The 12,653-nt window shown below is 49.6% G+C and overlaps 1 protein-coding gene across 2 annotated transcripts in view; it reads right to left on the bottom strand.

The window, feature by feature from the left end:
- Window positions 1-11,513, bottom strand: part of LOC120977147 (ubiquitin carboxyl-terminal hydrolase 12-like) — a 90,507-nt gene extending 78,994 nt beyond the window's left edge. Inside the window, exon 1 of one of the 2 annotated variants that reach the window (XM_040404924.1) lies at window positions 11,158-11,513. In XM_040404924.1, the coding sequence (XP_040260858.1) occupies window positions 11,158-11,205 (48 nt within the window). In that variant the 5' untranslated portion in view covers window positions 11,206-11,513. The remainder of the gene's footprint in view (window positions 1-11,157) is intronic. The other variant, XM_040404925.1, reaches the window with a different exon arrangement.
- Between the last annotated feature and the right edge of the window lie 1,140 nt (window positions 11,514-12,653).

Consider the following 12,653-nt stretch of genomic DNA (forward strand, 5'->3'; position numbering starts at 1 on the left):
GACTACAATCACAGACTGATGGCCTAACCTAAGGGTAGGCCTCTGCTGCTTATCTTGGCATGTGGTGGAGCGAGTTGCCCAATTGTGAGCCTGGCTATTGTTACCAACTGTGTTTCAATTGATGGACCACTTCTAGATCTGCATTTTGTGGATTTTACCATCTTAGACTTGTTGTCTAACTAATCCCCTTCTCGCCTAAGTTGAGTCCTTAGATAAACCCGCCAAGCGTTCAACTTGGGGACTGTATAGGTATTTATTAGGGTGCTACACTAGGGATAAGTTCCAGTGTTATAGGGTTTCCCTGCAACTTTAGGGTATCTAGGGTGAAGTATACAGTCAGGGGGGGTCCCTTCATCCTCCCCGCCTAATCCAGAGATGCGGAATGGAAGCACGGAAGCAGGACGGAGTGCTTCCGTGGGGTTTCGTCCCGTACTTCTGTTCCGCAAAAGAGACGATTACTCTTACCGGTAATTGGATTTTCCAATAGCCTCCACAACGGCACTCCAGGAGGGTGTCCCCGCCTCCCCAGGACAGGAAACAACGTAGAAGCTCAGTCTTAAAAGGCCCCCTCCCCTTACCTGCTTCTGTTAATGATATAGGACTCGGTTAGTTAGTTCAAGAACTGTATTGATATAATGATAACATAACATAACATCTCCCACAATAATTAACACATCTTGGGTAGGGAATCCAATTACCGGTAAGAGTAATCGTCTCTTTTCCCCGGCGCCTCCACAACGGCACTCCAGGAGTATTAATAGAGAAACAAACTCTAGGGTGGGACTACTGCAGATAAGACTTTTCTGCCATACAATAAATCATAATTTTGGAGTACATCTAATTTATAATGTTTAAAGAAAGTATTTGGGTTCTTCCACGTAGCTGCTCTGCATAATTGCTCTACTGAGGCAGAGGTATTTTCTGCCCATGAAGCCGACACGGCTCCGGTAGAGTGTGCTTTGATCCTTTTAGGGGGGGGGGGTCAAGCTTCTCTGCAGGTAACAGAACTCGATGGTGTTTCGGAACCATCTGGATATGGTACTCTTGCTTGCCGCTGATCCCTTATGCTGGCCTTGATACTGAAGGAGGAGATGGTCCAATTTTCTGAATACTCCTGAGACTTCCAGGTAAGTTAGCAGACATCTTCTGACATCCAAATTATGGTATTTTTCTCAGAGGCTGGATTTTCACAAAAGGATGGAAGCGACACCTCCTGTTGGCGATGGAATTTTGAGGCCACCTTGGGTAGGAACATCGGGGGGTGTCTAAGGATAATACGGTCTTCTAACACTGTGAGATAGGGTGCTTTGCAGGAAAAAGCCTGAATCTCGCCTACTCTTCTGGCAGATGTTATTGCCAGTAGAAAGGCGGTTTTTAGGGTCAGGAGTTTAAGTGGGATCTCCTGCAAGGGCTCAAAGGGTGCTTCCTTTAAAACCTCTAATACTAAATTCAGGTCCCAAGGAGGAATGGTAGAATGAATAAATGGGCATTTTCTGAATGCTCTTTTTATGAATCGCTTTATTAATGGTAAGTCTGCTAGCTTTACTTCAAGAAAGCTACTTAATGCTGAGACTTGCACCTTTATGGTATTAGGTCTGAGACCTTTGTCAAGGCCTGCCTGCAAAAAGTCCAGTATGAGTGGAATATTAGCTTCTTGACTGTGGTACAGTCTGTCTCCTGCAAACTCCAGGAATGTTTTCCATGTTCTTCTGCAGATCCGTGAGGTAGAGTCCTTCTTACTACAAAGTAGAGTGGATATTACAGACTCCGATAGGCCTCTTGGTTGTAAGTGGACCCGTTCACTTTCCACGCTGTTAAATGAAGTCTTGCTACATCTGGATGGAGCACTGGACCCTGGCGTAGTGGTCCCGGATACGATGGGAGAGACCAGAATTGACCTGCCGATAGAATGTAGAGGAGGGGAAACCAGGACCTTTTTGGCCAAAATGGAGCAATCAGTATTAATTGTGCCTCTTCTATTACCTTTACTAACACCTTCGGAATTATATTGTAAGGGGGAAAGGCATACAGTAGATCTTTCGGCCATGGACAAGACAGCACTTCCATAATATTAACTGACAAAATCGAATAAAACCAAAACTACAGTAACTCATGCAAACTTAGTCAATGCAAAGGGTAAGGAGCATTACCATACACACATATGAACATAAATCGGCTTCGATACCCCCTCTACATGGAGAAGTCGTCCCACTGGTGGGGCAGAGGTTCCTAACTGTGCAACCCTTATTTATTAAACCAATTCTGACAACCATAATAAACCTTTAGAATGTTAGTAACCAGCAGAAGGAACACGTTGGACAGTCCGGTATATTACCATGGCCAAAGTCTTTGCAGTTTCCTACATCCATTAAAGGGGTTATCCATATGGTATTGATGGCCTGCCCTCCTGACTCCCGCGGTCTCTTCACAGCTTACCAAGCATGGTGCCGTCCATTGTACAGCGGCTCCATGCATTGGAACAGGGCAGAGCTGCGCTAGGACACATGGCCAATGTACAGTGAAGTCACTGGCCTGGTCACAGAGCCCTGCAGCCTCTTCCAACAGCTGATTGGTGGGGGCCCCAGGAGTCGGAGCCTCGCTGATCCGATATTGATGACTTATCCTGAGCACAGGCCATTAATATCAAATTCCCAGAGAACCATTTTAATTTCAAGTCCTGCCTGAATATAACAAGTCTTTCTCCAATGTAAACGAATGAACGGAGGGTCATTGCCAGAGGCCGCAATAATGCCTGTACAAGCGTCAGACTCCTGTACAGACAATTGTACGCTCTGAAAAATGTCTAATGCGTATGAATACGCACCGGGAGCACAGCAATACCTCTGGTGCCTGACAGATCCAGTAACCAAGATCCGTGCAGTAAGGGGGCTGCCGATTTTGCAGTTTTGGCGGGCTACCAGACCATTCAGCGCATCTCTCTCACCCCCTTCCTATGCGCACTGAACTTATAGCAGCACTTTTCATTTTATTCTTTTTTATGAATTAGCTCATTTTATGAAAAAGGGCGATCACACCCCACCCTGGCACCAGTGAGGGACCTTTGATATCCTTGCCGGCAGTTGACTAAAGTGTCAGACATCATGGCAGGAAAGGAGCCTCTGCTTGGCACCCTAAAAGGCTGGTGGAGCGAAGAAACTGGCCCAGGTGATGTAAGAACACAATGTTGTCACTTGTGTACACCAACCCCAACCCCCCCCCCCCCCCCCATCCCCATCCCCAAGTACACCACAGTATTAGTGCCACCATTCAGGGGTAAATAACAGTGGTTTACAAAGGTTCACATAAGAGTGAGTCCCCCTTGACATTGACCTACGGCTCGATAGAGGACCCCTGTAGTGCTGCCCAGAGAATGCTACCTTTATATCCTGCTGGAGTCCAAGAGTGCATCCATTTTTAAGGAGACTCCAGAATAACCAAGGAGGGTTGGAAAATAGGCAATCGATAGTCCCAAATATAGTGACAGCCATGTTGTCCATGTTAGGCTTCATGCAAATGACCACATTCCATTTGAAGTCTGCAAATCGCGGATCCGTATCTCTGTGCCTCAAAAGATAGAGCAAGTCCTATTTGGGTCTGCAAAATGCAGACCCCCCAACCACTGAAGTCAATGGGTCCACAAACATGCGTGGATCACACGAGGACTGCATCCGTGATTTGTAGACCACAAAAACAACATGGTCATGTGCATGAGGCCTTATGGCGACCGCCACAGTGCTCAATGATATAAAGTACAGAGGAGGCAGACACTGCACTGTGCCACAGTCCAATATATTGTGAAGGAGTCTGGACTTTTTTACTTGGCTATAACCGCCTCCTGTGCATTCACCCCAGACCCCATCCAGGGGCTTATTAACCCTAGTCAGTGCCTCCAGATCACGGTAGAGATTCAGTCTCATCTTCTGCGAGACCCCCGCTGATCAGCTGTTTGAGAAGGCAGCAGCGCTCGCTGGTCATGGGGCATGGGCTCGGCTCAGCCCCAGTGAAATGAATGGGGCTGAGCTGTGCCCAGGCCAGTAAAATAGTCGTGACATCACTGTCCTGTGGGAAGCTGCGAGAAGGCCTTCTCAAACAGCTGATCAGTGGGGGTCCCGGGGGTCCCACCCCCACCAATCAGATACTGATAACCTATCCAAGAGATAGATCATCAGTAAGAAAAAGGCTGACAACCCCTTTAATGTTAAAGGGGGAGCAGCCAATGGCAGGCGGGGACAGGGACGAGTCTCCTTAGCGTCACCCGCTAGGGGGGTTGTCCCCGTCACCGCCTGCCATTGGCTGTTCCCCTCGACACTGGATGTTTTCATCCACACACGGGGAGAAGAAGCAGCAGCAGAGGTGCGGGGAGCAAGGTAAGTACATTCAGTATGAGAGGCCTGGCCGTATGGGGGGCATTTTTTAGTCTCGGATAACCTCTTTAAGTATGCCTACGTATGATTTATTTGAATTGCTGCAACTTTCATACTCCTCAAAAATGCTAAGAGGAGTATTGTTACTCTGCCAGAAAAAAATGTAGTGCGACCTCTGGTCATTGCCTTCCACAGGCTCAGCACGTAACTGACCACAGATTGCTCTATATGTCCCAGTACAAACCCAGTTAAATGACGGAAAATAAAAATGTGATCAAAAACACATGAAATCTTTTTACGGAAAGGACCATTAGATAGATGTCTGCTCAAAGACATTGCACACTGGCAAACATCATAAAAAAGACAAGATCAGCATGAAGTCTAGATGTAGAATAACAAAGAGTAAACGAGAGGAAGATCGGATTTCTGCCTACGAGCTGCGCAAATAAAACAAAGTAGCAATACAAGAACCAGTAACCGCAATGTAGGAGGCGGCAGGATAATTAAGGCTACTTTCACACTGGCGTTTTGGCTTTTTGTTTCTGAGATCCGTTCAGGGCTCTCACAAGCGGTCCAAAAACTGATCAGTTTTGCCCCAATGCATTCTGAATGGATAAGGATCCGCTCAGAATGGATCAGTTTGCCTCCGTTCCGTCTCCATTCCGCTTTGGAGGCGGACACCAAAACACTGCCTGCAGCGTTTTGGTGTCCGTCTGATGAAACTGAGCCAAACGGATCCATCCTGGCACACAATGTAAGTCAATGGGTACGGATCCGTTTTTTATGACACAATCTGGCACAATAGAAAACGGATCCGTCTCCCATTGACTTTCAATGGAGTTCATGACGGATCCGTCTTGGCTATGTTACAGATAATACAAACGGATCCGTTCATGACAGATGCTTGCGGTTGTATTATTGTAACGGATCAGTCTGTGCAGATCCATGACAGATCCGCACCAAACGGCAGTGTGAAGGTAGCCAACAGGGTATACATTTCCTAAGGCGCCCGGATGCGTTGCGAATGCATTCAGTGAAAAATATTGGGCGGGTGCAATGCGTTTTTCACGCGCATGATAAAAAACTAAAGGTATACAAACAACATCTCTTAGCAACCATACGTGAAAAACGCATCATATCCTCACTTGCTTGCGGATGCGATGCGATTTTCACGCAGCCCCTTTCTCTTCTATGGGGCCAGTGTTGCATGAAAATCGCTGAATATAGAACATGCTGCGATTTTCACGCAACGCAGAAGTGATGCGTGAGAACCAGCGCTCATGTACACAGACCCATTGAAATGAATGGGTCCGGATTCTGTGCGGGCGCAATGCGTTCACATCATGTATTGCACCCGTGTTGAATACTCGCTCGTGTGAAAGGGGCCTAAAACTTTTCATCACTATGGTGCCAACATATACTACACTGCAACCGATTTTCCTTCCTGAAGAACATGCATGCCGCAGCCTGATGCTTCCATCTACTGCCAAATGAATGGTGCCAGCTCCACCTGCGTCATGGACCACCCCTGCAAAGTGGAGACAGCGATAATGACCGCTGCTGCCAGCTCCTCCAGGACAAGCCTTTGAAAGCATGGACTGATACAGGAATCAGAGGGCAGAGCAGTGCATCGCTCATAGCTGCAGCTCCTACTACTGCTGTCACATGGGGAAAAAGGGGCCCCTGCTGCTAATACTACTGCTGGGGGGAAGGTAAGCCATCCTGTTGCTGTTCATATTGGGAGAATGGACAGAGGGAACCCTGCTACAACTACTCCTGCTGGAAAGGCTGGGTGGTGATGCTTCTACTATTACTACTGGGGTAAGGTGTGGTACAGCTGCCATTACTAGGGGAAAGCGTGAACCCTGCTGCTACTACTGGTGGGATAGAGGTGAAACCTGCTGCTGCTGCTATTACTACTGGGGGCCATGCTGCTGCTACTACTACTGGTGGGATAGAGGTGAAACCTGCTGCTGCTATTACTACTGGGGGCCATGCTGCTGCTACGACCACTGGTGGGATAGAGGTGAAACCTGCTGCTGCTATTACTACTGGGGGCCATGCTGCTGCTACTACTACTGGTGGGATAGAGGTGAAACCTGCTGCTGCTATTACTACTGGGGGCCATGCTGCTGCTGCTACTACTGGTGGGATAGAGGTGAAACCTGCTGCTGCTATTACTACTGGGGGCCATGCTGCTGCTGCTACTACTGGTGGGATAGAGGTGAAACCTGCTGCTGCTATTACTACTGGGGGCCATGCTGCTGCTGCTACTACTGGTGGGATAGAGGTGAAACCTGCTGCTGCTATTACTACTGGGGGCCATGCTGCTGCTACGACCACTGGTGGGATAGAGGTGAAACCTGCTGCTGCTATTACTACTGGGGGCCATGCTGCTGCTACTACTACTACTGGTGGGATAGAGGTGAAACCTGCTGCTGCTATTACTACTGGGGGCCATGCTGCTGCTACGACCACTTGGCATAGCTGCTTGGGTATCCATGTCTTGACTATAAGGTTGGATTCACACAAAGTGTTTTTCACTGCATTTTCATGAATCCCAAAGATTACACTAAGTAAAGCTATGGAATTTTTTATTTTATTTTTATTTTAAAAGTGAAAGTTTAATCAGAAAATGACCTATTATTTAAATTATGTTTTTATGTTAAACATATGTCACTATCTACATAAAAAATTATTAGAATCCTGCAATTTTCACACTAGAATACGTTAAAGAGGACCTTTCACTAGTTTAAAAACTAAAAACGAACTATATCAGTGGGCAGAGCGGCGCCCAGGGGTCCCCCTGCACTTACTAGTATGTCTGGGCGCCGCTCCGTTCGCCCGGTATAGGCTCCGGTGTCTGCAGCTCCCTCTGTTGTACTGGGACTCCCAGGCTATGAGCTGTGCGCTATGATTGGCCAGCGCTGCAGCAAGGGACAACCCTAATACAAAAACTCCGCCCAGTACAACAGAGGGAGCTGCAGACACCGGAGCCTATACCGGGCGACGGAGCGGCGCCCAGACATACTAGTAAGTGCAGGAGGACCCCTGGGCGCCGCTCTGCCCACTGATATAGTTAGTTTTTAGTTTTTAAACTAGTGAAAGGTCCTCTTTAAGACTTTTGAGAGCAACTACATAGACATAGACACAATGGTTTGGAGGGGACCCCACTGACATCTATGGGGGAGTTTTCTAGGCATGCTCTGGACTAGGGATGAGCGAATCAACTTCGGATGAAACCGTTTCAATACTGTACGGAGCGAGCGTGATTGTCCATATTGCTTCCTTTGCTGACTAGATTCATTTTTCCCATCACATTATACACTGCTCGTTTCCATGGTTACAGACCACCCTGCAATCCATCAGTGGTGGCTATGCTTGCACAATATAGGAAAAAGCGTCAGCCTCTCTGGTGAATGGGACCATGGGAGCGCACATAGGCTGGTGCTTTTTCCTATATTGTGGTGGTGGTGGTCACATAGAGAAATTAAAAAAATAAAAACACCAAAAAATTTAAGAAAAATATATTTAACATAAAAATGTGATTTAAACAATAGGATATTTTCTGATAAAACATTCCTGTGCCCAAGAAGTCATCCAACCAAAAATAAACAGAGCCGGGTAGGTGTATAAAAATAAATCGCCCAATGCTCAAACTCAGTAGTTCTCATCTCCACCATCGGATCCAAGTTTTAAAATGTTTTTTCAGTTTAAAAATCAAATACCGAAGTTATTCACCGAAATCTTGCGAGACTCGTCGCAGGTCGTACGGCGATGGATCTCCGTGCAGCATTAAAGTGAAGTTTTGAGCAAAGCGACTTCGGATCTAGGATACAAAGCTTGCTTCGCTCATCCCTACCATTCACAAGTCCGTAGTGTATTGCGGATCCACAATACACCCGGCTGGCACCCCCCATAGAACTGCTATTCTTGTCTGCAATTGCGGACAAGAATAGGACATGTTTTATTTTATTTTTTTCGGGAGCTGCGGACCTGAAGATCGGGGGTGCGCTCCGGAAATGCAGATGCGGACAGCACACTGTGTGCTGTCCGCATCCATTCCTGCCCCATAGAGAATGAATGAGTCCGCACCCGTTCCGCTGAATTGTGGAACGGGTGCGGACACATTCACGGACGTGTGAATGGACCCTAATAGAGACGCTACTCAATGACACAGCACTCTTCTCTCATGGTGATGAAGAAGGGATCCAACGTGATAAAATGTGGGATTCTGTCTGCTCAGTGGCACCTGTAGTCTCAGGATGTATGACACAGCGCGCCAGCAGTGCCCACCCTACTGGGCACAGTGAGGAAACACTTCAATATTTGAAAATATCCTGACAACGTCATGCACACTACAAAAGACAAGAGTCCTACACACACATTCCCATGAACAAACCGTCAGTCCATGCCGAGAAAATCCCAACATGTTCTATATCTGACCATTCAAAAAAAAAAAACGGACTGCACATCCGTGTGTCATCCATATTCCATGGACACTGCTCCGATAAAAAGTCATTTCCAGAAAATCTCCTAGAAATGGACGTCATCTGTGTTGTGTAAGAGGTTTTTACGGACCCATAGATTATAAAGCGAAGGATCCATAATCACAGACATAAATAGGGCATGCTTCCATGGCGTCACTCACAATGGAACCGCGGTCCGTGGAAAACAACCCACGTGTGACTACACACATTGAAGGCAACGGGTACGTGTGCTGTGCGTGGAGAACACAGCGGGCGGCCACCATGATTGATGGATGCTTTCAGGACTCGTGTTGGCTTTTCGGCTCTCCGGACCAGGTGCTGGGAGCGGGCAGTCCTATTAGTGGCAGCACTGGGCACGTCTTACACGTGCGGGACACACCTAATCATCATTAACATGGAGACATAGTGACTAGTGTTGAGCGCGTTTCAAGTTCAGGTTATCTAAGAATTCCGTTATGGATTCCGCTACCACGGACTATACCTAATGGTCAGTGGTAGCAGAATCCATGACGGAAAACCTAGCGAACCCGAACCTGGTACACCGGACTAAAAACGCAAGTTTGCTCATCCCCAATAGTGACCGTAACAACGGCGGTGTGAAAATGGCGCAAAAGAAAAGGCTGCGTAAATGCCCATGGCCGCCTATCAGATTCCACCTTTCATTTTTCAGAAACCATCTGCCAACCACGCCACTTTGTACCAGTTTACATCCATCTCTCCCAGTAGGTGTACTGGGGTATAACCTACACTATTTCTTACTGGGGGAAAGGTATGAAAACTGATGCAGAGGAAAAGTTGAGTGGTTGCCCATGGCAACCAATTGGGCTCCTGCTGGAATTCGCTGGATCCGGCCAGACACTGCCGTCCACCACCAGACCCCGCTGACTATAATGGGATCCGGCCAGACACTGCCGTCCACCACCAGACCCCGCTGACTATAATGGGATCCGGCCAGACACTGCCGTCCACCACCAGACCCCGCTAACTATAATGGGATCCGGCCAGACACTGCCGTCCACCACCAGACCCCGCTGACTATAATGGGATCCGGCCAGACACTGCCGTCCACCACCAGACCCCGCTGACTATAATGGGATCCGGCCAGACACTGCCGTCCACCACCAGACCCCGCTGACTATAATGGGATCCGGCCAGACACTGCCGTCCACCACCAGACCCCGCTGACTATAATGGGATCCGGCCAGACACTGCCGTCCACCACCAGACCCCGCTGACTATAATGGGATCCGGCCAGACACTGCCGTCCACCACCAGACCCCGCTGACTATAATGGGATCCGGCCAGACACTGCCGTCCACCACCAGACCCCGCTGACTATAATGGGATCCGGCCAGACACTGCCGTCCACCACCAGACCCCGCTGACTATAATGGGATCCGGCCAGACACTGCCGTCCACCACCAGACCCCGCTGACTATAATGGGATCCGGCCAGACACTGCCGTCCACCACCAGACCCCGCTGACTATAATGGGATCCGGCCAGACACTGCCGTCCACCACCAGACCCCGCTGACTATAATGGGATCCGGCCAGACACTGCCGTCCACCACCAGACCCCGCTGACTATAATGGGATCCGGCCAGACACTGCCGTCCACCACCAGACCCCGCTGACTATAATGGGATCCGGCCAGACACTGCCGTCCACCACCAGACCCCGCTGACTATAATGGGATCCGGCCGCTGTGTGCGCATTTTGGTAAGACAAAAAGAAACGGTGTGGTTCAGAGGCGAATGGCAGCATGGCCGGATCCAGTGAACTTCGCCAGGTTACCCTCTGCAGGATCCGTTTTACAGGTCCTGTAGTCGTTTCATAGCCCAATATCCAGGACTGCCGGTGATATCACAGCGGGCACTACAGATACCAGCGCACCTTCACTGTGTGCCAGCTGGGGTGAAGGTGGCAAAAACAAGTGTGCCCAGGGATCGGAGGGGGTAGTCTTTACACCTCATGACCCCCCACAAAGTGACAGGACCTGAGGATAATGGGCTGACAACTACAAAAAATAAACTATGCCAGGAGTTTTCTGTAGTCAGAGAGGGGCGTGGTCAGAGGTCACGTGGGATGTGACACAAGTGATCTGACACCTCACTATAGTGCAAATGAGAGACACTGTCACTAAGCAACGGGTGCTCAGGGCACGCTGGGAAGTGTAGTGCCACAGCAGCTGGAGGCTGGTGCTATGCGGGTACACACCTATGCATCTCCCCCCAGCAGCTCCCATCTTCCTCCCCTGGGCCTCGCAGCTCCCGCATCCCCCTGTCCCGCACCAGACACTCACCATCGTACAGATCGAGGCGATCTTACGGACTGTCATCAGTACGTCCATCCGCCCTCCTCCACCGTCGCCATGATGAACCGGAGCTCGGCCCTTGACAGCCGCAGCAGGGTCACCCGGAAAGCGCTCCGCCCGCTGCTGTGCTACATCGAAAAGGAGCCGACCGGAAACATAGCGGATCGGACGCAGGTTCCTTGTTCAGACGTTCCGTGCAACAGACGTGAGAATTGCACTGCGGCGGGCGGGTGCCGTCTGCCCCGGCGGCATGTAACTTCTCTGTGACCGTGTCTGTGGGCCGCTGTCGGGCCCCGCGCAGGATTACAGCCCGGGCTAGAGGGGCGCTGCCATAACCTAGGAGTCACGTGACTCCGCACCGCTACTTCTGGGTGGAGGGGGGGGGGTGCCTGACTGGGGCACAGGGGTGTCTGTGGCAGATGAAGCCTCAGTGCCCTGCCACACAGGCTGTGATGGACAGTTCCCGCCTCCTTAAATTTTTGTGAATTTCGAACTGCAAGAAAATGGAATTGCATCACTTAATGGCTTTTTGATAAATCCGCCTTTAATTGTGAGACGCTCAGACGGAGTCTACTTCATCGAGAAACTTGCATTTTCAACTTTTGGCGAGATCGGTGCAAAAAGTGACATTTTTTCTTGTTGCAATTAGTGCACATTATGATTTGGTGCACTTTGCTACAAATTGATACTTCCCCAAATGTGTACAGAGATATTGGATGGGGGGGGGGGGTGTCCTGTGTTTCCTACAGTGTCTTGATATCCTGTGCGCCCCATGTTGTAGGTGGATACAAGTTGACTGAAGGCGGGGACTGCAATACCATAGTGCAGAATAAAATACCGCCCCAGCAGAGCCGAGTACCACAGTGCAGCACAAAATACTGCCACCTGCACCGCAGTATGAAACTGTATCATCGTTCTGAGGATGGCAACACAGTTGAGTTCAGGAGGGCTTCTGCGACCGCTGGCCAAGTGCATACTTTTTTTATGTACCTGGCTGGCCACCATGAGGCGGGCTTGGGTGGCCCCCTGGGCATTGGCAAACAGGAATATTTCCCTGTAGAGTCTATGGCCAACCCGCCCCTGACTTAATGTATAATGAAGTGCAGGCCTTCTCATAAGTTAAAGGGGTTGTCTCATCATGGACAATGGGGGATATCGCTAGGATATGCCCCCATTGTCTTATAGGTGCGGGTCCCAGCTAGAACAGAGCCCCGCAAGTGAAGGAGGGTGAACTGCGCATGCGCAGCCGCCCTCCATTCATTTTCCATGGGGCCGGAGAAAATAGTCGAGCGCTGGCTCGGCTATTTCCGTCGGCCCCATAGAAATGAATGGGAGCGAGGGCCGCGAATAAGCTCCCATTCACTTCTATGGGGATCAGGCTTGGAGGTGGCCGGACCGGAGTCCTCCAGCCACCACCTTGCGGGGCTCCGTTCTCGATAGAGTTGCGGGACCCGCACCTATAAAGCAATGGCATATCCTAGCGA

This window comes from Bufo bufo, chromosome 8 (assembly GCF_905171765.1).
Source record: "Bufo bufo chromosome 8, aBufBuf1.1, whole genome shotgun sequence".
NCBI classification, from domain to species: domain Eukaryota; kingdom Metazoa; phylum Chordata; class Amphibia; order Anura; family Bufonidae; genus Bufo; species Bufo bufo.